Here is a 25,941-nt window from a genome sequence, read left to right on the forward strand (position 1 = left end):
CAATTCACAGTCATATGGCTGTGTACTTGGCCCGAAGATTTCCACGCTAGTTTTTTCTCATTCCCTGTCATACTTACCTATTTTTCGTTTGAAAGCTCTCAGTACTGGGTATTAAATATATACCTTAAGAGGTTTAACAGAAAATGAAACTGAGGGAGAAATTCAAATCTTCTGCGTTGGACTCTGGCCTACTGGATTTAGATAGGGAAACCAAAGTGAGTGTCACACTTACAGAGGCTTCCGGCTGTTGTGTTAGCCACTCTATCTAGACAGAAGGCAAGAACCAATGCCTGCTGCTATAGTAATCTAATAATTCAAAGGTGAATGTTTAAAAAGAAAAACAACTTTATGAACGAAAGTATACTTACTTGGCCATAAAAGGCAACTCTGAAGAAAGTCCCTAAAAGTCTTTTTTTTGTGTGCATGACCTCTAGAATTTTTGTGTAAGCTCCATGAAGAGTTCTATAAACTTGCGTAAGTTTCTGAAAAACGAGAATATACAAACCGGCTTTATCTTTTGGTTAATTACTAAATGGCTAAGATAAATACACGGCGGCGGGGTGGGGGTGGGGGGTTGGGGGAGAAGCAATGCTATTTCCTTTCCAAAATGTGTTTTGGGGTCAGCCACACTCCCCTGCCCCTCTGTCACAATTAGACGAAATTCCTCAACAATGTCAAGGCTAAGGGTAGAAATTAAAACGGTCAATAACCATTTCTACTAGATGCGTATCTGTGGGTTTATTTCATTCATACCTAAATGGGAAGGCATACTTTAAACCTACTGTATTATTGACTACTATTTGCGTTATATCTGAATTAGTTTAACTGAAAGAGAAGCCAGATGCTTTTTTGCTTGAGCCTTTAAGGCAAAGGCGAGAATTAAAAATCCGTGCAAAAACTTCTGGAGATAAAAATAAATGCAGATGCAGTCAAGCTCAGAGAAACAGCAAAAGCTGGGGGTAATTCCCCTCTCCCATTGTTGGATGAAGAAATAGGGTGGAGTGATGAGGAAAGGCTTGATTTAGGATGCTAGAGAGATCTGGATCCTTCCATTCTGAGGCATAGATAGTAGCCCCAGAAATACAGCAGACCACCAAGAGAAAAAAACAAACAAACAAAATATGCAGATACAAAAATAACAGTATATGCCTCAGTGAGGACTGCTTTTATACAAGTTTACAGAAGTTTTCTTTTTTTTTTAATTTTTAAAAAATGTTTTTATTTTTGAGACAGAGAGAGACAGAGCATGAGCAGGGGAGGGGCAGAGAGAGGGGGAGACATAGAATCCGAAGCGGGCTCCAGGCTCTGAGCTGTCAGCACAGAGCCTGACGCGGGGCTCGAACTCACAGAGTGTGAAATCATGACCTGAGCTGAAGTCGGATGCTTAACTGACTGAGCCACCCAGGCGTCCCTAATTTGGATTACTTTTCTTTTTATTTAAAAAAATTTTTTTTTATGTTTATTTATTTCTGAGACAGAGAGAGAGACAGAGCATGAGTGGGGGAGGGGCAGAAAGAGAGGGAGACGCAGAATCCGAAGCAGGCTCCAGGCTCTGAGCTGTCAGCACAGAGCCCGACGTGGGGCTCGAACTCACGGAGTGTGAGATCACGACCTGAGCCGAAGTTGGACACTCAACCGACTGAGCCACCTCATCTGTACCCAGAAAAAGGGAGCACATTGTGCCAAGAACATTATTAAGAATGTGAAAAGCCAACCTACAGAATGGGAGAAAATATTTGCCAATCACAAATCTGATAAAGGTTTAGTATCAGAAAATAATAAAGAGCTCTCACAGTTCAACAACAAAAAGACAACCCAATTTAAAAAGGGGCAAAGGTTTTGAACAAGCATGTCTCCAAAGAAGATATACAAATGGCTAAGAAGCACATAAAAAGATGTTCAAGATCCTCGGTCATAAGGAAATACAAATCAAATACCATAATGTGAACACACTTCACATCCACTAAGATGGCTTTCATGAAAAACCCAAAACAACAGGTATTGGTCGGACTGTGGAACGTGTATACATTGTTGGTGGGAAGGGAAAAGGGAAAACGGTTCAGTGGTTTCTTAAAACGTTAAACATAAAATCATCCCATGACCCAGCAATTCTACTCCTAGGTATATACCCAAGATAAATGAAAACAGTTGCCGTGCAGAAACGTCGACACGAATGTTCACAACAGCAGCAACTCTCCGTGATAGCCAAAAGGTGAAAACGACCCAGATGTCTGTCAATGGATACGTGGATAAACAAATCGTGGCGTAGCCACGCAATGGAAAATCATTCAGCCATAAAAAGGAATGAAGTTGTGACAGACGCTACAACGTGGACGAACCTCTAAATATTATGCTAAGTGAAAGAAGCCAGACACAAAAGGTCACATCTCTATGAATCCTTTTTTAATGACACATCCAGAATAGGGAAACCCATAGGGATGGAAAGCAGATTAGTGGTTGCCAGAGGATGGCGGGTGGGAGGGGGAGGAACCACTTAGTGGGTAGGACGTGTTTTTCTGGGGTGATGAAAACGTTTTGAAAGTAGAGAGGGGTGGCGGGTTCAGAATATCACGAATGCACTGAATGATACTGAATCGTACACTTTAAAAATGGTTAATTGTGTATTACGTGAATTTCACCTTGATAAAAACGGGGAGCACAGAGAGGCTGTGCTCAATTTGAGGGAAATCTTCCTTATCTTTATGGCTGCTGTCTCTGACACTTTTTCAGCCTGTCCCATAAAGATGCAGTGAAAAATGATATATCAGTGCCCGAGAAACAAGGACTACATCCCATGTGGAACGCTAGGGGATCCGCACAGACCTTTACAAGCCGACAAGGGAATAGGAGGAGTGTCCCTATAGAAAACAGCGTTTCCTTTCATGTGTAAAGATATATTTTTCTTTCTTCCCTATTAGTTGATTGAGCAGCAAAATACTCCCTGAGGTTCTTTTTCTTTTTAAGATTTTTTTTTTACATTTATTTATTTTTGAGAGACAGAGAGAGACAGAGCACAAGTTGGGGAGGGACAGAGAGAGAATGAGACACAGAATCTGAAGCAGGCCCCAGGCTCTGAGCCTGACGCGGGGCTCGAACCCACAAACCGTGAGATCGTGACCGGAGCTGAAGTCAGATGCTTAACCCACTGAGCCACTCAGGCGCCCCCTCCCTGGGGTTGTAATAGCCTTATCTTCAAGCTGGTAAGAAAGCGGGTATTCTGGAAATTTTACAAAGGTTCTTAGGATGTCATGTTTTGCTAAAAGGGGCAATCATCTTGTGGGCTATTCTTTGCCACCTCTATGACCTAGGTTTAGTTATTAATAGAATCACTCGAACGCCGCTATGATTTTTCAGGCATGCCTCACATACCCCAAAACTACGGCAGAGAGAGAAAAGGCCTAGAACCTGGGAAGAAAAAGTGAGTTTGATCAGGGCCAGTCTGAAGAGAGAGTAGAACAGTGCAGATGATATTAAATGTATGTGTTTTCCTTCTGGGAAAACGATGAAAGCGTACTTGCTATACTTAAGGATAAATTGCTTTGCTTTTTTTTTTTTTTTAACGTTTATTTATTTTTGAGACAGAGAGAGACAGAGCATGAACAGGGGAGGAGCAGAGAGAGAGAGGGAGACACAGAATCCGAAACAGGCTCCAGGTTCCGAGCTGTCAGCACAGGGCCCGACGCGGGGCTCGAACTCACGGACTGTGAGATCGTGACCTGAGCCGAAGTCGGACGCTTAACCAACCAAGCCAGCCGGGCGCCCCCAAATTGCTTTGCTTTTTAAAAAAAAGGGGTTGAGGGGCGCCTGGGTGGCTTAGTTGGTTGAGCGTCAGACTCTTGATTTCAGCCCAGGTCACGATCTCACGGTTCATGGTACTGGGCCCTGCGATGGATTCTGGGCCGGGCGTGGAGCCTGCTTGGGACTCTCTCTTGTGCTATGTCACTCTGCTCCTCCCCTGCTCACGTGCTCTCTCTCTCTCTCTCAAAATAAATAAACATTTTTTAAAGAAGGCTTGGATCCTAAACCACCCCTTCCTAATACGATAGGCGTAGAAATTACGATTTGGACTCCAAGACTTGAATATAAAACCTGGGCCGGTGGCAACAGGTATTCATTATACTACATTCTTTATTAATTACCCTTTACCAACAGCTTTATCTGACAGACTAAATTGGAAAAAAACTCCTCACAGTAGGGCTACCAGCCCCTTTGGTCTCCCCATCGAACTGCAAAGAATCGTAAAAGCCTATGACTCTTCCCGGGACAACATGGAAATTCAATAGCTTTTTTAAATTTTTTTATTTTTTTAAGTTTATTTTCAGAGAGAGAGAGAGAGCAGGGGCAGGGGCACAGAGAGAGGGCCAGAGAATCCCAATCAGGCTCCGACATGGGGCTCAAACTTATGAGATCATGACCTAAGCTGAAATCGAGAGTCGGATGCTTAACTGACTGAGCCACCCAGGTGCCCAGGAGATTCCATACCTTTATTAGGCGAAGGTTTGGTGAAGAAAACACTGAATTTTTTATGCCCTGAGGGGAAGTGGAGGGGGAGGTGCTAGATTAAAATGTTTTAAGAACCACTTGTATAATCTAAAATTTATATTCTGGATGTTTTACCCTCAATTTCCTTTGGAAAATTTATAGGAATATAAGGTAGGATTCCGATTTTAGGATGTCACAGGACTTTTAAGGATAGGAACTTTCAGACTGGACAAATGTGTCAACACAACATAGTTAAGTATCTATGTTCTACAATAAAACACAAATGCCATGATATAATTAACCTTTTATTCCTCAGAGGACACACAGTAGAGGGATAGGAACATAACGATGTTACCGTGTTTTCCGAGACCAAAATAAAATATAGTTTAGGCCAATGATGCAAGTGTTTAGACTTTTTTTTAATGTTTATTTATTTCTGAGAGAGAGAGAGAGAGAGAGAGAGAGAGAGAGAGAGGGAGAGAGAGGGAGACAGGATCCAAAGCGGTCTCCAAGCTGTCAGCACAAAGCCTAATGTGGGGCTCGAACTCACAAACCTCGAGATCAAGACCTGAGTCGAAGTCAGAGGCTCAGCTGACTAAGCCACCCAGGCGCCCCCAATGATGCGAATGTTTCAATTACCTACCTCAAACTCACGACGTTTCTCATAAATTGGAATGATCAACTTGGAAATCTCAGAAATGACTTCGTAACGTTCTGCTTTCCATAAGCCATCCACACACTGTTCTAGCAACTCCAGCAAAACTTCCTGCGTTAAGGGCAAAATGCAATCAGGAATTAGAGGTGGTTTTAGAGTTTTGGCAAAGAAATTTTGAACCGTTTCAAGTTCGTAGAGAACAAACAACGTGTACAGAAGGGAGTATGCTTGTGTGACTCTATTTTCTAAATCAAACGCTTGTAATGTCTGAAACTGAAACCACTCTTGAAAATATGAAATCAATATTGATAACAGTGAAGCGTACCTATGGATATCGTTTACTCACATGGCGAGGATGTTAACTGTACTTAGAAATGTAACCCATTAGGAAGGAGTATCTGTTTTCTTTTTTTTTTTTTTTAATTTTTAAAAAATGTTTTATTTATTTTTGAGACGGAGAGAGACAGAGCGTCAACAGGGGAGGGGCAGAGAGAAAGGGGGACACAGAATCCGAAACGGGCTCCAGGCTCTGAGCTGTCAGCACAGAGCCCAACGCGGGGCTCGAACTCACGGACCGCGAGATCGTGACCTGAGCCGAAGTCGGACGCTTAACTGACTGAGCTACCCAGGCACCCCCAAGAAGGAGTATCTTTAAAAGGGGATATATTATTTGTTCCAAACTGTATGTCTGATAAGGTAAATTCCCCTAAGCCTATAAATGTTCACAGCTTCCTTTTTATACTGAAGTTATATTTACACATAATGTAATAGAGCGTTCAGAAGACTGGACAACTTTCAAGCTGCTGTGTTAGTGATAAACATGTTTACTAAAATGATGCAGTCTTGGTAAACAATGCTTCCTTCCTGACTGCCGGCCCTAAAGTTTGTGAGAAGGACAGGATAATAGCTCAAGACAGAGATCTCTGACCTCGCCAAAATGATAACAGCTGCTGTAAGTTACTTTATGAACCCTCATCTCGACAATAAAAAGATGAGGCCCATTGCTGACACTATCTGTGAGTCTCAACAGCCTGTTTCTATCTATTTTTTTTTAATTTTTTTTTTTTTAACGTTTATTTATTTTTGAGACAGGGAGAGATAGAGCATGAACGGGGGAGGGTCAGAGAGAGAGGGAGACACAGAATCCGAAACAGGCTCCAGGCTCTGAGCTGTCAGCACAGAGCCCGACGCGGGGCTCGAACCCACGAACTGTGAGATCGTGACCTGAGCTGAAGTCGGACGCTTAGCCGACTGAGCCACCCAGGCGCCCCTCTATCTATTTTTTTAATGTTTATTTATTTTTGAGAGAGACAGAGAGTGAATGGGGGAGGGACAGAGAGAGAGGGAGACAGAGGATCCGAAGCAGGCTCGCGTGGTCAGTGCAAAGCCTGATGTGGGGCTGGAACTCATGAACCTTGAGATCGTGACCCGAGCCAAAGTCAGTCGCTCAGCTGACTGAGCCACCCAGGCGCCCCAGCGTGTTTCCATCTTAAAGAGATGTTCTTGAGGTTTACAGCGCTGAATGCTAAGACAGTTTTTCCTGTATGCCCTTTAGGCAATTCTGAACTCAACTTCTTCCTAACCTAGTTCTTTCACTTGTGCTTTCTACCTAGCCGGGGGCGACACCCTACGAACCCTTAGCTAGGAAACCTAAGAGTACTTTTGACTTGGCCCTGTCATGGGGTGACTTGTGTCCCTCAAAAAGAGATGTTGAAGTCCTGACCCCCAGTACCTCAGAATGTGACTTTATTTGTGGAAACAGGGCCCCTGCGGGTAGAGTTAGTTCAGGTGAGGTCAGACGGGAGGAGGCTGGGCCCTTAACCCAACAGGAGTGATGTCCACACAAGCAGACAGAGACGCGCGGGGAGAACGCCACCTGACTCCAGGGGCGGAGCTGGAGTAACGCAGCTATGACGTCAAGGGACCTAGAGACCAGTGGCTACCACCGAAGTTGGGAAGAGGCGAGGAAAGAGTCTACCCAGAGTCTCAGAGGGAACACGGTCCTGCTGACACCTTGACTTCAGACTTCTGGATGCTGGAACTGTGAGGTAATGGACGAGCGCATACTTTGTTACCTCGGTTCCGGAAAACGGACACGCGCTCTCTTCACTCACCCTCCAATCAGCTCACCGCTGACTTCTGCCAGTGTTGCTTCCTCAACAGTTCTCAAATCTGACCCTTCCTCTCCATTTCTACTCTCCCGGCTAAAGCTTAAGACCTCGTTATTTTTTTCTAATCGATCTTCCTGCCTCCGGCCTTGGCACTTTTCAGTATGCGCCACGGGATTCTGGTGAAAATGCACACTGGACCACATCCCTCTCCCCTTCTTAGAACCTCAGGATGGCTATTATCCCTTCCTTCAAAGAGCAAAGGACAAGTTCTTTCACTTGGCGCCCAAGGCTTGCAATAGTCTGGCTGATATTTCTATAATCTTATCATTCACCAGGCCCAGCCTTGTACTTTATGCTCCAACAACAATGAACTCCTAGTAGTTCTCCTGAAGCACCACGGTGTTGTCTTAACTTTGTGCCTTTGCTCCTGTTGTGCCCTCTGCCCTTTCCTCCCCTTACTTGGTTAACTCCCTTAAGACGGCTCTTTAAGATCACCTCTTCTGGGATCCTTCTCCTCATGAATACAGAGGAGCAAGACACTAGATGCCTTTTATCCTACTCTGGTCATTCATCGGGTGGGTATCTATCATCATACTTGCCCCTCATCTATGTACCTGACTTTCCAAATAGGCCGGGTCCCTTCAGGGGTAGTAATGAGATCTTATTTTTATTGGTTTCTTTAGTCACCAGTATAGTGGCGGTGCATAGATGGTCATTAGCTGTTGCTGCTTCAATAAATGTATGTTAACATTTAATAGCCAAATTAAAATCTCCAGTAACAGTCGGAAGGAAGAACTTTGGGGGTAATTAAAAATCTGTGACAAACTACTGGGTCCCAGGCATGTAGAGCTGGTTTACAATTAGGAAAAAAATTCAGTGTAATATACAGAACAAAGCAGAATAAAAGAGAAACACGGTACCTCCAGTAATAGATGCAGAGGAAGCATTTGAAAAAAACTCAACATCCCTTCGTGATATTAAGAAAGAACTCTCCAGGGGCGCCTGGGTGGCTCAGTCGGTTAAGCGTCCGACTTCGGCTCAGGTCACGATCTCGCGGTATGTGAGTTCGAGCCCCGTGTCGGGCTCTGTGCTGACAGCTCAGAGCCTGGAGCCTGTTTCGGATTCTGTGTCTCCCTCTCTCTGACCCTCCCCTGTTCATGCTCTGTCTCTCTCTGTCTCAACAATAAATAAATGTTAAAAAAAAATTAAAAAAAAAAAAAAAAAAGAAAGAACTCTCCAGAAACAAGGACTAGGCAAGACCTTCCTCAATCTGATAAAGGGCATCTATGAGAAATCTATAGGCTGAATGCTGTTCTCATAAGTTTGAGAACGAGTCAAGAATGTCTTCTCTCGGGGCGCCCAGGGGGCTCAGTCGGTTAAGCGTCCGACTCTTGGTTTCGGCTCAGGTCACGATCTCACGGTTTGGGAGTTCAAGCCCCGCATTGGGCTCTGGGCTGACAGTACAGGGCCTGCTTGGGATTCTCTGTCTCCCTCTCTCTCCGTCCCTTCCCCCTGCTCACACACTCTCTCTGTCTCAAAATAAATAAATAAACTTAAAAAAAAAAAAAAAAGCCTGCTCTCACCGCTTGAATTCAACATTATGCTGAAGGTCCTAGGCAGCACAAGGCAAGAAAAAGAGAGAAAAGTCCTACAGATTGGCAAATATAAAACTGTCTGTGCAAATGGTATGATTGTATATATAGAAAAGCCTAAGGAATAAACAAACTACTAAAACCAATAAGCATACTTAGCAAGGTTGCAGATTACAAGATCAACATACACAAATCAACTGTAGTGGTATATGTTAGCAACAACAAATTGAAAAATAAATCAAGCAGTACTGTTTACAGTGGCAACAAAACATCGATTATCTAACAATAAACTCAGCAGAAGACTTCTGCCCTAAAAAAATCACAAAATACTGTTGGGAGAAATTAAAGATGACCTAAATAAATATTCACTGAAAGACTCAATATTGCTAAGCTTGCCATTTTCCATGTACTCGTATATAAATTTAACAAAATCCCCCGAAAACTTCCAGCAGGCTATTTTGAGGAAGTGGAAAAGAGGATTCTAAAATTTATATGGAAATTCAAAGGGTGTAGAATAGCCAAGATGAGTTTGAAAAAAACAGTCAGAGGGCTAACATTACCTGATTTCAAGACTTATAAAGTGAAAGCCATCGAAATGGTGTCATATTCATATCAAGATGGACAAACAGGTCAGTGCTATAGAACAGAGTACAGAAATAGGCTGCACACATACACAGAACTGAAATTTAACCAAGGCGCCAAAGGAATTCGATCAGGCAAAAGGAAAGTCTTATTTTCCCCCATAGGGTATGAACCATCTAAATGTCTACCTTGAACCTTGACCTCTATCTAATTCCATGCTCAAGAATGTATTTTAGATTACAGACTTATATAAATTAAAAAAATTTTTTTTTAACGTTTATTTATGAGAGACAGACAGACAGAGTATGAGCAGGGGAAGGCCAGAGAGAAAGGGAGACACAGAATCCAAAGCGGGCTCCTGACTCTGAGCTGTCAGCACAGAGCCCGACGCGGGGCTCGAACTCACAAACCGTGAGGTTATGACCTGAGCCGAAGTTGAATGCTCAACCGACTGAGCCACCCAGGTGCCCCTACAGACCTAAATATAAAACTCATATCCAGGGTTTATAGAAGAAAATGTAAGGGGCGCCTGGCTGGCTCTGTCAGAGGGGCGTGCAACTCTTGCTCTCGGGGCTGTGAGTTCAAGCCCCATGTTGGGTGTAGAGGTTACTTAAAAATAAAATCTCAAAAAAAAAAAAAAATAAAAAAGAAAGTGTAAGACAATATCTTCACAATCTGGAGGTAAGCAAAAAATTCTCAGACCAGACACAAAAAGAATAAACCATTAAAATGGGAAACTGGACTTCATCAAAACCAAACTTTTTGGCTCAATTAAATTAAAAGACTCAATTAAGCAATGAATAAGCAAATCAAAGATAAATTTGCAGCACATATATCTGACACAGAACTTATATCCGGAACATACAAAAAACGTCTACGAGTCAACAATGAAAAAACGAACAATGCCATTTCTAAAAATGAAAAAGACCTGAACACACATTTCACAAACGAAGACATATGAAAGGCTAAGAAGCACATGAAAGAGTGCTCAACATCATTAGTTATCAGGAAAATATAAATAAAAAAAACACAATGAGATACCAATTCATGCCTAACAGAATGGCAAAAATAAAAATTAAAAAAAAAATCAGCAATATCAGATGTCGGTGAGGATCTCGACCAACTGAAACTTTCACCTGTTTACTGGCAGGAGAATAAAACGGGCCATTCACTTTGAAAAACTCTTTGGCAATTTCGTAGAAAATTAAATACACAACCTCCCGGGGATCCAGCAATTTCACTCCTAGGTATTTGCCCAAGAAAAATGAAAGCATATGTCCACAAAAGGGCATAGATAAGGATGGTTAAAGCAACCTTATTCCTAACAGCCCTGAACTGGAAACAATCCAAAGTTCATCAACAGGAGAATGGATTACAAAAACAAATCAGATATCAATACAATGGAGTATTATTTAGTAACGAAAAAGAACAAACTTTTGATATATTCAACAACGTGGATGTATCTCAAAAACATTAGGGTGAGCAAAAGAAGCCAGATACAAAACGGTATGTATCGAATGGAATGAATGAGTCCATTTTTATGGCACCAAAATACAGGCAAAACTCATCTATGGTGTGAGAAATTAGATGGTGGGGGAGGAGGGACTGACTGGAAATGGGCACAAGGGAACTTTCCAGGAGAATGGACGTGTTCTCTTTTTTGTTTCTGATGGGAAGTTACATGGGTGCATACAACTGTCAAAGTTCATCAAACTGTTCATTTAGGAATGTGCATTTGACTGTGTGCTAATTATATCTTTACAAACTATTGAAAATCAAAGGTCAGAAAAGTCATTTGAGAAACAAATTAAGTTTCACTATTATTGGTTTCATTCATGCGTTTAAATACAGGCACTAAATAGACAAACGTTTGTACTTTTCAATAAAACTCCCAAATCAGTGTTGGTTATTTTTCCACTGGTGAGGGCATGAGGAGGAAGCCTTCTTACCTAAGCTGAAATATACAAAGGCTCTTTTGGAACAGGATTCTATCTGTATACATCAAATAAAATATATAAATTTTTACTGTAGAACACAAAAGAGTTCCAACAAATGTGTTTACATACAAAACAGATCGGAGTTCTTGACTGATAAGAAATGTTACCCGTCTCCTTGAGAGTATTAAAAAGAGTCAGGATCAAGGCTCTTTCTTTCTTTCCTTTTTTTTAATGTTTATTTATTTTTGAGAGAGAGAGAGAGAGAGAGAGAGAGAGAGAGAGAGAGAGAGAGAGAGAGACTGAGTAGGGGAGGAGCAGAGAGAGAAGGAGACACAGAATCCGAAGCAGGCTCCAGGCTCTGAACTGTCAACACAGAGCCGGACACCGGGCTCGAACTCACAGACCGCGAGATCATGACCTGAGCCTGAGCCGAAGTCAAGACACTTAACAGACTGAGCCACCCAGGTGCCCCTCCCACCTCTGAACTTTGGTCCCTGCTACTATCCTCCTCTGTTAGACTGCCTCCAGAGTGTCCTCTTTCTCCACCCGTCTCTGATCATACCTCCTCTGTTTTACTTCAGCTCAAAGGCATCTCTCTCACCTTTGACTTTACATGGAGCACACTGAGGCCATTATTCAAATGGCATAGTCTTTTTTTTTTTTTTTTTACCCATTTCCATGTAGGTATATTAGCTGTTCAGGTTGATATTGGAGGTCAGGGATTAGCCATATGTAATTATTTTACAGCTCCTATATCACCAAGTCCAGAGCCTTGTTCCTAAGTCAATACGTATTCACTGATTGACAACTAAAGCTGTTTTGCTACCCATAAGAAGTTTACGGCAGAAATTTTCCAGTTTAGAAAATACTTTTCTGCGGAGACTGCTCAGCTGTTGCATCGTTAACTCTATTTTTTATGGAGATTTTTCCAAAGTATGTGGACCCTGATCTGGTTACTGGGATGGTAATTTGAAGATGATAAATACTGCCTCTCTAAAACCAGACAACAGGAACCGCTCCAGAGGCCAGGCTCCACATTCCAAATAGGGACATCTCTGCCCTGGGCAGTTTTAATGCTTACAGTTCATCAGCCCTTGGTTACCTTCCAAATTAAGTTAGCTGTAATAATTTTTTAATATAAATTTTAAGAAGTTAGATTTATGTAACTGGCATTGCAGGCCCCGGAATCTTACCTCACTGTAATGGACATCCATCATTCCAGCATCTTCTTTCATTGCTCCTTCTTCATCTATATTGGGAGTTATTTTCTTGAAGGCTGAACATCCACTCGGGAATAATTCTGTATGCATAGAAAGAAGTGAAGTAAATTCATTCATTCATTCATTCATTCATTCATTCATTCGAGAGACAGAGCATGAGTGGGGGAGGGACAGAGAGAGAGGGAGACACAGAATCCGAAGCAGGCTCCAGGCTCCGTGCTGTCAGCAAAGAGCCCAACGCGGGGCTGGAACCCACGAGCCGTGAGATCATGACCTGAGCTTAAGTCAGATGCTCAACCGACTGAGCCACCAAGGCGCCCCAGTACATTTATTTTTTAAAAAGTGCTTTGTGAAGAACAGCCTTACGTGGACTGCTCACCCTGAAAAACAAACACAGATACTTTTGTGCCGGTCAAAGCCATCAGTGGCAATTTTCAGCTTGTAAAGAATTTTGCAAATTACTCCCATCTATTACACATTCTACCAGTCTTTTTCCCGAAAAGCGAGCTCAAGTTACCAACAAGTCAGGTTCATTCTCTGACCATGCATCATCCTCAGTGGCTAGTATAGTAAATGTTTCCTAGTGTAACTGACCGCTTTGATCCTGTGTGTTTCTGGTCTGTCACCTAACCGAAAAGGGCATGTACTTTTTTTTTTTTTTTTTTTTTTTAATTTTTTTTTATTTTTGGGACAGAGAGAGACAGAGCATGAACGGGGGAGGGGCAGAGAGAGAGGGAGACACAGAATCGGAAAGAGGCTCCAGGCTCCGAGCTGTCAGCCCAGAGCCTGACGCGGGGCTCGAACTCACGGACCGTGAGATCGTGACCTGGCTGAAGTCGGACGCTTAACCGACTGCGCCACCCAGGCGCCCCGGGCATGTACTTTTCAGGCAGCCAGGGAATGTGCTTTGGTAACCGTTTCCAGTTCCTAATTTTCCTGAAGAACTGGAAAAAGGAAGTGGGTTGGGTTCCTGGAGGAAGCCTAGCCTAGGACTTGTAAGAGAGGCAGAGAAAACATGTGGCAGGACTGAAGCGTCCTTGGAGAAAGGGGACAGGCCCTGGGAGAATCAGCACGCTTTCAGAGTTAGATTGCCCTGGGAAGTAGCAAGTGAGCTGAAGCTGGGAACAGCTGCTGTGGGACCGTGGACCAAATGTTTGCCGTCAAGCAAGAGTTCAGGTATAGAAGGCAGGCTTTGTGGTTGCCCTACACGCTCTGTGCATGTGTCCAAACACTCTTGGGAAAAGAAGAAGGAAGGTTTAAGAGAGTCAGGCTTCCCCGTATTTAAGAGATTTCTCAGAATTCTGGCAGAAAGAAAGGTCAGCTATCAGGGCTGGGGTTCTGCCAGCTCCCCTGGTCTAAATGAAGGCTACACACATACATCGTCTTGTAAGATGCTTGATAGAGCGTGAGTTACCAAATAAGCACCACGCTTCTATGAGAGAGAGACAGACTTCTGGAGAGGGAAGATGGGGTTATTCTGAAGTGCTTTTTCAAGAACGGAGAGACACAGAGGGAGCAGTCAGTGGATTTCTGTGAAGAGAGGCGAGGCAGAAGTGAAAATAAGGGACGCCTGGGTGGCTCAGTCAGTTAAGCGTCCGACCGTTGATCTTGGCTCAGGTCATGATCTCCCGGTTTTTGAGTTCAAGCTGTGCATTAGGCAGATTCTCTCCCCGTTCTCTCTCTGTCCCTATCCCGCTCGCACTCCCCGCCTCTCGAAATAAATAAATACACTTAAAAAAAAAAAAAAAAAAAAGAAATGAAAATGAGATTTACTTTGACCCAATGGCCTTCAGGGCCATTTTTGTTGAAAGAAATTAGGTAATAAAAGACACTGAAGACAGAGCGGAACGCGCTTCATTTCTGAAGAGAAGCATGCCTAAAATGGTCTGTTATAGACTTCGAGGCAAGTTCTGTTCAAAGTGCTGGACCACAACAAGACAAGGAACTTGCACCCGAACGTAAATCAATTCATCATTTCCTTCTTCAACTGAGTCTATGGGGAAAAAAAAAAAAGTCTGCTAAATTAAATACACTCAGTGACATAGCTGATTTCCACTCAGGATAATACTCCTTAGCTTGTTGTGACCCAGTAACAAAGTTCTCAGATCGGCCACTCTTTGAATAGTGCATTAGGAGAACTTTCTGAAATGTAGGAGACAATGTCCCACTTGATCAACTCTGCGAAGTCAAGAGCTAGGTGGTAGGGAAGGGGGCCCCCAACGGTCCTCAACAAAGAAAAGTGCCAATCCCTGAAGGCCTCTGGCAGCTCGGTCCACGACTAGGGAAAAAAAATGCCTGTCTGCTCTGAGACTTTTAAGTGATTCCCAAATCTAGGATTTTTCTAGAATGCTGTGATTTAGGGGAGGACAAAAAGGGGCACACTCCTGTGCCTGAGATCAGATGAGGCTAAAGCATCTTGGGAGAGCTATTTTAAGTAAATTTTAAGTAGATTTCAAATATATATTTTCTTTTATTTTTAATGTCTATCATTTTTGAGAGACAGACAGAAGGAGACACAGAATCCGGAGCAGGCTCCGGGCTCCGAGCTGTCAGCACAGCACCTGATGCAGGGCTCGAACTCATGAACCACGAGATCATGACCTGAGCCGAAGTTGGACGCTTAACTGCCTCAGCCACTCAGGCGCCCCTCAAGTATATATTTTAAGTATAAGGAGGGCAAATTATGTTTTTTCTCATAATCTGACAGGTCAATGCCCACTTTGGAGTTTGTTGTCTGCTTCATGGATTGTTAGCTTCAGAGTCCACTACACGTGGTAAGCGTGTTATCGGGAGTCCTATGCCTAATGACGTATCTCTACCTAGAGGAGAATATATCCCCCTTGTTTGCATAAGTTATTAGCACCCACCAAACTATCCAATGACAAAAGGACCCTTTTCGTTGTGAGGGTCTTTAAAATGCTTGGGGAAATTTCTGATTGCCCTTAGCCCTAGAAAGATTTTTAAAGTTTTTTTTTCATGTTTATTTTTGAGAGAGAAGAGACGGAGTACGAGCGGGGAGGGCAGAGAGAGGGAGGGCGACACCGAATGCGAAGCAGGCTTCAGGCTCTGAGCTGTCAGCACAGAGCCCAACGTGGGGCTCAAACTTGTGAACGGCGAAATCGTGACCTGAGCCGGGGTTGGCCACCAAGGTGCCCTTAGAAAGATTTTTAGATGAAATAAGCTGCTGAATCTGGAAGTGGCCAGTGTATATATCCCAACAGAGGGAGGCACGCATTTTGGGGATCTCACATAGCGCTCTGTAGCATTATATAAGGTGGTCTTCAAGAGTCTGCTATCAATCTTTCTGGTATATGACCTGGATTCCTGACCTTGCCCTTCAAAGCTATAGCTTCTGTAGTCCTGACTGCTGTCCTAGGGAAAGCAAGATGCACACTGTCCAAGGACAGACCATTACCTTGAGCACAAGTGTCCCAGGAAAAAATAAAAGCCGGGAGGAGTTTGGAGGGTGGGGAGGCAGTTCAACCCTTGGTAAAATAAGACCGCTAGTCAGAAGAAGGATAAGAGGTTAAGAGTCCTGAAGGGGGAGGGGAGGCAAAAGGCGGGGAGGGCTGTGATTGGCAAGGAGTCAGGAAATAAAAAGACTGGAACTTAAGCTATCAGATCCTGGGTAAAAAGACTTGGGAAAGGGAGCAACATTACCCTATAAGGAATGAAAGGAACAGACTCTATGGGAAAGGAAATTCCTTTTTCTGGGTTGTTGGCGGGGGGGAGGGGGGCCTCTAGGACCGAAGCTTTGCTGAGCCTTGGATGCCAAGTGGTGGTGGAAGGACGCAGACACCTGACTCTTGTCTTCCCTGGGTCAGAATAGTTGTGCCCTCTCTCAGGAAGAGGTACATCAAGTCTCGCCTCCAAAGAATGAGATCTAGAATACTTGGGGGGGGGGGGGGGAGGGAGGTGTTCTCAGATAGAACCGAAATAGGGACATTGAGACCTTTTTTCTTTTTAGATCCGTGGGGGTGAGAGTACCCAACACCCAGTAAGTATCACCACTTAGAGGGAACTTAGGTCAAAGGAAGAGAAGGGTATCCTTAAGGTCTCTCCGGGAGGAAGAGCAAGGGCTTTGGCTGACTGAAAGAAGGGTGGGGGCAGGGAAAACTGCACACCTCCTCCCCCTTTCCCGTTCAGTCCAGTGCTTGAAACATAAAAAAAGAAGGATCTAGAAATAAGCCATCACTGGTGTTTTGTAGTCAGCCCTAGGGGACAGGGGCCCAAGCCTTTGCTTGCTTAGGCAACCACTCAATGGAACAAACTCTTTAAAAAAAAAAAACAAACTCTCATCAGAACATCTGTTTCCAATATGTCAGCTGGTAAGTAGTATTTCATTTCATCTTGATTAAAAGAAGCACTTTATAATGACTTCAAGAGAAATGGCTTAGGAGTTTGAGAAAACAAAATTTTTGCAATTGCTATGGCCAAGATTTAAAATACTTTCTAACTCTCCTTCCCTTTTGTCTTCATTATCAAAGGACACTTAACAGTAGAAAACAAAGGGTTGTGGAACTGCTCAACTATTTTTGTGAAGTCTGTTTTAAGGACTAATAAAATCTTTTTTTTTTTTCAGCGCTGAACTCAAACGTTTGTTTTATTTACTCTGTAAATAGCCAGCTCTTATCTAGATCATGAAGTTCTCAGGCTAGATGACAGGTTAACAGATTAAATTTTTAACTTGTGTTTTCAATTAATAGGGTCTATTGGTATAACTGTCATAGTTTAATCAACTCATCACCAAAAGAAGGTGTTTTGGATCATCTGAATGACTAAAGCCAAGGGTGGGGGCACCCTGAGGATTTTACTACTGCCACCATTTAAGTTTTTTTTTTTTTTAAAGTTATAAATAAAGTTATTTATTTTGAAAGAAGGCGGGGGGAGGGGGGGACGCCGAGACAGGGGGAGGGAGGGAGAGAGAGAGAGAGAGAGAGAGAGAGAGAGAGAGAGAGAATCCCAAGCAGGCCCTGCGCTGCCGGCACAGGGCTCGAACTCACGAGCCATGAGATCATGACCTGAGACGAAATCGAGAGTCAGATGTTAACCAACTGAGCCACCCTTAGAATAAGGTTGGCTAGTTTAAGCAAGTAGGATTTTCCAGGTTTAAAAATAAACGGGGCCTATAAATAAATACATGAACTCCTAAATGTTAACATGTTTTGTTAAATGCAAAACATTTTTTTCCTACTCGGAGAGGGACTCTTTGCTTTATAGGAAGGATAAACTCTTAAACACCTTGGGGTATTAAGAAGTAAATATTTAAGCGGGAGGGGGATGGGCAAAATGGGTAAGGGGAGTGGGAGATACAGGCTTCCAGCTATGGAGTGAATAATCAGGGGAATAAAAGGCACAGCACAGGGAGTACAGTCGATGGCATTGCAGTAGCTTGTACGGTGACTGACGGTAGCTACCCTGGTGGTGAGCACAGCATAAAATACCGAGAGATTGAGTCACTATGTTGCACACTCGAAACTAATGTACCATCGTGTGTCAACTCTACTCAAATATTTAGAGAAGTTTTTAAAGCACTATTTCCACTTACTGAAACAGGTTGCATTGTTTTGTGTACAGGCTAGCTGCCCCCAACTCATGTCCAACAAACCACAGCAATATTTATATTCTATTTTAGTTGCTATCTTGCCCAGTCTTGTATTTTCAAAGTTTAAGGACTGATAATGGAGATTAATAATTCTTGATTGTTGCCTAATTTTAAGTCTTTGTACCTATGGGGAAAAAAATCTAGGGAAATATTTTAATATATTTAACAATTTTCAACATCTAAAGGGTACGGTTTTATACTCCGTGGACATAAAAATCTTTTTGCAGATTTCTCTAATTAGAGAGAGGAGATAATACTACCCTCGTTTGTCGGAAAACTACACCTAAAAATGCATTACCGTGTTTTGAGTTCTCGTATCAGTTTATTTGGAACTGCAGATGTACAATTTCAATATTTATTTTGACTATAATTTCACAGGCAGACTGGTGATGTAGGGAAAAAAAACCCCTCAGATGGGGCCTTCTTTTGATAATTATTAGTTTTCCATTTTAAAACCAAGTCTAGGCACTCAAAGGAGAACACTAGAGTCTACCAATTTCAAACACACGGGTTGTTAAATATTTCAGTACCAAACAGAAAGTGTTAATTTAAAATCTAAGTGAAAAAGGGCCGCCTGGGTGGCTCAGTCAGTTGAGCGCCTGACCCTTGATTTTGGCTCAGGTCATGAACGCATGGTTCCTGAGATCGAGCCCCGTGTCAGACTCTGCACTGACAGCGTGGAGCCTGTTGGGATTCTCCTTCCTTCTCTCTGCCTCCCCCCCCCCATTCGTGCACACTCTCCTCCCCCCACTCTCAAATAAACATTAAAAATAATAATAAAAAAATAAAAAATAATAAAATAAAAATAAAAAAATAATAAATAAATAAATAAATAAATAAATAAATAAATAAAATAATAAAATGAATCTACATTTTATTCATGATACCATGCTTGGGATGACTCTTTATGTATAAAGAGGTTCTCCCCACATGGGTGGTATTATTATATGAGGCAATCAACTGAGCCTTAGACGTAAAATGGAAGCTATATAGTTAACTGTAGGAATTCAAAACAAAACAAAACGTGGCTGTGTTCTCCTAGATCAAACCAGAGTGATAAGGCTCCCACGAGATGGTTTCATTTTGCCCTGATGTTACTCATTTAACTACCGTAAAGGAAATAGCTTGGCCGTTACGATAGATAGCAGATCAGAAGGTTTCTAACTCAACTATTTTACTATTTGAGTAGTTTTATAGTAGTCAACAATACTGGTTTTGGAAAGGGAAGCTTTCAGGCAGATTCTTGAATTGGATCTGCTGGATCCTGAAGCCCTTCAAGACCCCCGACTCCCCTTTTGTTTCTCCTTCCCTCGCCTCCCCGCCAGCTCTGTTGAGACACAGCAGAAATAGAACACTGTAAGTTTAAGGTGTGTGCGTTGATTTGATACGTGTATATTGCGAAATGAATGCCCCCCCCCCCACATAATTACCATTTGCGGGGAGATGAGAATATTTAAGATCCACTTTCTCAGCAACTTTCAGGTATATAATACAGTATTAACTATCATCACTGGGCTGTACATTAGATCCCCAGAATTTATTCCTCTTCTAACTGAAAGTTTGTACCCTTTCGTCAACGTCTTCCCACTTTCCCCACCCCCTAGCCTCTGGCAACTACCATTCCACGCTCTGCCTCTGTGGTTTTGAGTTTTTAGATGCTACATGAAAGTGAGATCATACAGTGTTGGTCTTTCTCTTTCTGACTCATTCCACTTAGCATAATGCTATGCCATGCTATGCTATGCCATCCATGTTGCCCAAACTGGCCAGACTTCCTTCTTTCTTGTGGCTGAATATTGTGTATATGTGCCACATCTTCTTTATCCATTCTTATGGATCCATTTCACAGGTTTTCATGTTCTTAACTAGCATCTCTTCATTTCGGCTTGAAGAACTCCTTTCAGCCTTTCTTGCATGGCAGGTGTAGTGGGGATGAACTTCAGCTTTTGTTTGCCTGGGAATGTCTTTATCGGTCCTTCACTTCTGAAGGACAACTTTACTGGAGTCCTCTTGGCTGGCAGTTCTATTCTTTCAGCTCTTTGAATACTTCATCGCACTCTCTCTTTGCCTGCAAGGCTCTGCTGAGAAACCTACCAATGGCCTTATGGGGGTTCCCTGGTCAGTTAGAAACTTCTCTCCTATTGCTGCCTTGGGGTTCTTGGTCTTTTGATAGTTTTATTATAACGGGTCTTAGAGAAGCTCTCTTTATGTTGAGCGTTTGGGGGATCTATGAGCTTCGTGAACATGGATGTCCAAATCTCTCCCCAGATTTGGGATGTCCTCAGTTATATTTCTTGAAATAAAAGTTTTCTGTCTCCTTCTCCCTCTCTTCTCCTTCTGGGACTCAAAGAATTCACAGATTGTTTCTTTTGATGCTATCCCAAAGATCACGCCCGGAGGCTTCTTTACTCTTTTTCATTCTTTTGTCCTTGTTCTCCTCTGATGAAACAAATTCAAAGGTCCTGACTTCCAATTCACAGATTACTTCTGTTTGATCCACTCTGTTGGCAATGCTGTTGCATTTTTCACTTCATTCATTGTATTCTTCAATGCCAGAATTTTTTTTTTTTAATTTCCTATCTGCGTTTAAGTTCTTGTTCTTGTACTATTCTCCTGATTTCATTGAACTCTCTGTTTTATCATAGCTCATTAAGCCTCCTTAAAACAGCTATTTTGAATTCTTCATGAGGTACACTGCAGATCTCCAGGACTTTGGCCTGGGTTACCGGAAGGTTATTGGGAGCCTTTGGTGGTGCCATGTTGCCTTCATTTTTCCTGTTCTCTGAAGTCTTTTGCATGGCTGTCTTTGCATCTGAAGTAGCAGTCACCTCCAACCACCTTTACTGACTGACTTTGGGGGAGAAACACCTTCCATCTGCCCTGCTACGGAGTCTGTGGCTTTCACGGACCTCCTATGGATACAATGGCTTCATCTTCTTGCTCCCTTTTGTGGCAGATTTTTTTTAATGTTTATTTTTGAGGGAGAGAGAGAGACAGAGTGGGAAAGGGGAAAGGGCAGAGAGAGGGAGACAGAAGCTGAAGCAGGCTGCAGGCTGCAGGCTCCCAGCTGTCAGCACAGAGTCCGACGCGGGGCTTGAACTCGTGAACCATGAGACCGTGACCTGAGCCGAAGTCTGACGCCTAACCGACTGAACCACCCAGGTGCCCGTTTTGTGGCAGATTTCTGAGGCTTGTATGCCTTCTCTCCATCGTGCAACACACCAGGCCAAAGTGCTAAAGCTCAAGCGTGTGGTCTCTTAGTGGCCCACAGATGCTGGATGGCCTTCTAGTCGGCTGCCAAGGCTTGCTCTTAGCCACCCATCAGGAGCACACACAGGGAGCCGGCTACAGGATAAAGGAGTGCAGGGTTTAGACGCACAGAGCACTGGAGGTGCCTGTGGGCTAGGTGGGGGTGGGGGCAGGAATCCATGAGCAATGTGTCCCTAGAGCCTTGGGCTTCTAGATGGAGCCTGCGATGCGGTTAGCAGGATCCACGTCTCTTTAAGGCCCTCTGAGAGTCCGATCTACTCCCACCTCTTCCTGCCCCTAGTCACGCGGCTCATGAGCCAGGTACCCCGGATGGGGCAAGAGAGAAATGCGTCTCTTTGGCAGGCCTTATACTGCTGCAGATGCCAGGGGCCCACTCACATGCTCCCACTTGTTCCCCACAGAAGAAAGCATGGGCGAGAAGGTCTCTCTTGGCACGGAGCTGTGCCACCTTGGGGGAGGGGTGACATGAGTTAAGTCAAACCGTTCCTTTCACCCTCTACGATGCATCTGAACTTGTATTTGTTTTGCTCCAACGGCATGCTGGAACTTTGCCACGGGCCTCCTGGACGTCCACCAAGGTCCTCTGGTCTGTGGATGATTATCTAAGACGGGGCTCTCCAGGTGTGCTCAGACCACAGCTGAGAAAGGCTAGGGCCAGTTCATGAGCCACTACAGGGTCCACGTCCAGGACCAAGGTCTGTCTGCCTATTACCTGAGAGGCACAGGTGGGGGAGACTCCTCCCGGGTCCCTGGCTGTATGGTGCTGAATCCCACAGCTCCCACAGAGGCACTTTTGTCCGCAGACGGATGGCAAACTGCTGAGGCGGGGGGATACAGAAACAAGGGGCATCTTACTTGGCCATCTTGCCAATGCGCTGACTCCCTTTTATTTATTTGTTAGGTTCATTTATTTTGAGAGAGAGAGAGAAAGAGAGAGCAGGGGAGGGGCAGAGAGAGGGGGAGAGAGAATCCCAAGCAGGCTCCGCACAGGCAGCGTGGAGCCCGATGAGGGGCTTGAACTCATGAACCATGAGATCATGACCTGAGCCGAAACCAAGAGTCGGACGCTTCACCGACTGAGCCACCCAGGCGCCTCCTGACTCCCTTTTCATATTGTTTTTTTTTTTTAATTTTTTAATGTTTATTTATTTTTGAGAGAGAGACAGAGCATGAGCAGGGGACGGGCAGAGAGACACAGAATCCGAAGCAGGCTCCAGGCCCTGAGCCGTCAGCACAGAGCCCGATGCGGCGCTCAAACCCACCAATCGCGAGATCATGAACCCGAGCCGAAGTCGGACGCCCAACCAACTGAGCCACCCAGGCGCCCCCTCGCCCCGAGTCCCTGTTAATACCAAAGTATTATTGCACTAAAGTGGCTATGGAGCTGTAACCTGGGTGCATTTTTGAAGTCGAGACGGATGAGGGGAAAACAAATGATCTGTATTCACCAGAGCTCCTCATGAGCCCCGAGAAGAATTTAATTTGTGGCAGTGTTCCAGGGAGACGGTCTTGGAAAATAAACATTGGGCATCAGGCCTGGCCCTGTGATATTTAACTTATTCCTGTACTCTCAATGAAAGCAGAAGGCAAAGCGAATAATCCAGTTTTCCAACACCTGCTGTTTGAACACCAACTGAGGCTAACGGTGAACGTATATTTCAGAGCTCAATCGTATCACATTCAAGCTACAAAGAGAAAAACTCCGGGGCTAACTGAAATTCTCCCCGTCTCTAGGAGCAGAAATCTCTTACTTTTTCGATGGAGAAACTCGGCAACCAGAGCTGCCACGTGCACGTAACACATTGCTGCCTGGAAAAGGATGACAAAGGAAGAGCGGTCAGAATGCGTTCCAGAGCTTTCTGCAGGGTGGTGTTTAGAACAAAGCCCGAAGCAGTCACCTCTGAAAAATCTCCATTTTTTACATGAATCTTGGCCATGCTGTCAAGCCAGGTTTTCCTGAGCTCCGGGGTGCTCGCATAGGACTTGGCTAGACTATACTGGAGATCAATTAACATTTCGGGATCTTTCTCATGCTCCTTCATCTGAGCGGTGGCCATAAGGACAGTACGGATTCTCTTGGTCAAGTCTTTGACTTCTGTGGGAAAAGCGGTGGCCTAATTTCAAAACAAACAAACAAACAAACAAACAAACAAACAAAAAAGACATGTTTATCAATATTATCCATGTGCTTTCTAAGCCTTGGCATCCAATCCTGGGAATCCCATGACTTATATTCCTGATTACAGTTCTTGGTAGACCCATGTGTCTACGGAGCTTTGATTTTTTCTTTGTACGGGGTGCCTGGGTGGCTCAGTCGGTGTGGAGCATCCAACTCCCAATTTCGGCTCAGGTCTTGATCCCGGGATTGTGGGATCAAGCCCTGTGTCGGGCTCTGCACTGAGCACGGAGCCTGCTTAAGAGTGTCTCTTTCTCTCACTCTCTCTCTCCCTCTGCCCCTCCCTTGCTCGTGCTCCCTCTCTAAAATTAAATAAATAAATATTAAAAAATAAAGAGCTTTTTTTTTTAACGCTCATTTATTTTGAGAGAGAGCACACACGGGAGAGAGCATGAGTGGGGGATGGGCAGAGAGACACAGAGACAGAGACAGAGAGACAGAGAGACTCCCAAGCAGGCTCTGCACTGTCAGCACAGAGCCCGACATGAGGCTCAATCTCACGAACTGTGATGACCTGAGCCGAGATCGAGAGTCGGATGCTTAACCGACTGAGCTACCCAGGCACCCCTGAAGCCGTTTAAATGAATTCTTTTTTAAAATGTCCAATGAGCTCAGGCTTCAAAGGCTCTAAACTTGACGGCAGTATATTCACAATACATAAAAGCATGGATCTGGAGGCAGACTACCTGGCCCTGAACTCCAGCTTTTCCACGGTAAATTCAACAGCCAGGAGAATTATTTGCCATTATTGTGTGATTTTAGTTATAACGGTAACTAAAAATCGACAGCTTACTAGGTACTCGTATGGTCTAGGAGTGCCTTACATGTTTTAACTTTTGCAGCAACCCTATGAAATAAGTACCATTATAATTCGTTTTATAAAGGGAAATTGAGGCGCACAGCAGTTACATAGCTTGGCCAACGCATCACAGTTGGTTAGGTGGTAGAGACAGGATTTATACCCAGACATTCGGGTTCCAGACTAGTGATCTCAGCCACTCTTCCATCCAAACACTGCCACGTACACTAAAGGAAAAACCTTACACCAATACCGTTAACGATTTCCACTTACACAACTAAAAGGTTGTGAATCACAGAAAACCCTAAAGAGTCAATAGCCTCTCTCAAAATGTTGTTTTGTCCTCCAAACCCATTAAGCTACAGTTTCCTTTTTATCCTACTAAGAACGTATTCTCACTTCCTCTTAACCCCAACGGAGTAATCACAGTTATCCGTAGGATTCAGAGAAGACGAGGAAGGGACAATACAGGGGTTGGGGAGCTTTTCAACGGGAATGTAACCAACTGTGGAGGAAACGGTTTTTCAAAGTGCCTTCCCGATCCCTTCGAAAATAATAATTACATATGATAAAGTTCCTTCTTATGCCCCAGTAGCAGTCCCATTTCCTGGGGTGAAGGCATAACTTGTTGTCATAGGGTTTATTGGTAATGACAGCCCCACCAGAGTAAAGCGAGGTCATTTCAGAAATGAGTCATGAAAAAGATTTCTTACCAAGGTCAGCCAATACAGACCTCATTTACTTTGAAAATGATGCTAAGACAACTTTTATATAACAAAGAATTAAGGATGGTCACAAGTGGTAAAATAAACTCTCAGAGTGTGAGATCCTAAATGGCATAAAATGTTTTTGTGCTCATGGGATTAGCTGGAGCATATGCTGATCTCCCGGGGAACCAGTAGAACTGGCTGAAAAGCAAACTTTCCCAGCCTGAGAATGGCTGGCACTAATCAGTGTTGTTTGTTTTTTGTTTTTTTTTTTTTCAGTCTAAGCAACGTTCCTATGGGAATTATTTTTTGGTACACAGATTCTACACGTCCCAAACATCAAGTATGCTGTGACTGTGGTTTTTTTTTTTTTCTTACAGTTTTTACACAATATGGTCAAATTATCCTGGAGGATGACCTTTCCCAAGAAGGGCGATGATCCCCTGGGGAGGAAAAGTCCTTGACTGACAAAAAGATTCTTCTTCCCTTGTACACGTGCATCGCTGAAGATCAGAACCTGTTTTCCGTGCAACAAGACAAACGAAGTTTTACAATGGTATAGGTTCTGAGTATGTGGGTAAGGAACAGGACCGGTGGTCAGGGTCTTAGGCTTGGCCTCAGCCAGCTGGTACCGGAGAACGACAGCCTTGGCCTTGGGTTTGCCCACACATATCCACGGCAAGCCATAATCAGTTCAAAGATAATTCTCAAAACTCAGAAGACCATCAAGTGGTGAATTCCTTCTGCGTTATTCCTCCTCTGTTGGCCACTCTCGGTGACATTTTGTGGAAGTTCAAACTCAGTG

General features: G+C 43.7%; 1 protein-coding gene across 4 annotated transcripts in view; it reads right to left on the reverse strand.

Annotated features, from left to right (window-relative positions):
• Positions 1 to 25,941, reverse strand: part of DOCK11 (dedicator of cytokinesis 11) — a 199,830-nt gene that overhangs the window by 17,935 nt on the left and 155,954 nt on the right. For 3 of the 4 annotated variants that reach the window (XM_081792431.1, XM_081792430.1, XM_081792432.1), the window contains 5 exons: positions 23,353 to 23,568; positions 23,206 to 23,263; positions 12,553 to 12,659; positions 5,126 to 5,248; positions 369 to 482 (listed from right to left, as the gene is read on the reverse strand). In XM_081792431.1, the coding sequence (XP_081648557.1) occupies positions 369 to 482; positions 5,126 to 5,248; positions 12,553 to 12,659; positions 23,206 to 23,263; positions 23,353 to 23,568 (618 nt within the window). The remainder of the gene's footprint in view (positions 1 to 368; positions 483 to 5,125; positions 5,249 to 12,552; positions 12,660 to 23,205; positions 23,264 to 23,352; positions 23,569 to 25,941) is intronic. The other variant, XM_081792433.1, reaches the window with a different exon arrangement.

The sequence above is a fragment of the Panthera onca genome, chromosome X (assembly GCF_046562875.1).
Source record: "Panthera onca isolate mPanOnc1 chromosome X, mPanOnc1 haplotype 2, whole genome shotgun sequence".
Lineage (NCBI taxonomy): Eukaryota > Metazoa > Chordata > Mammalia > Carnivora > Felidae > Panthera > Panthera onca.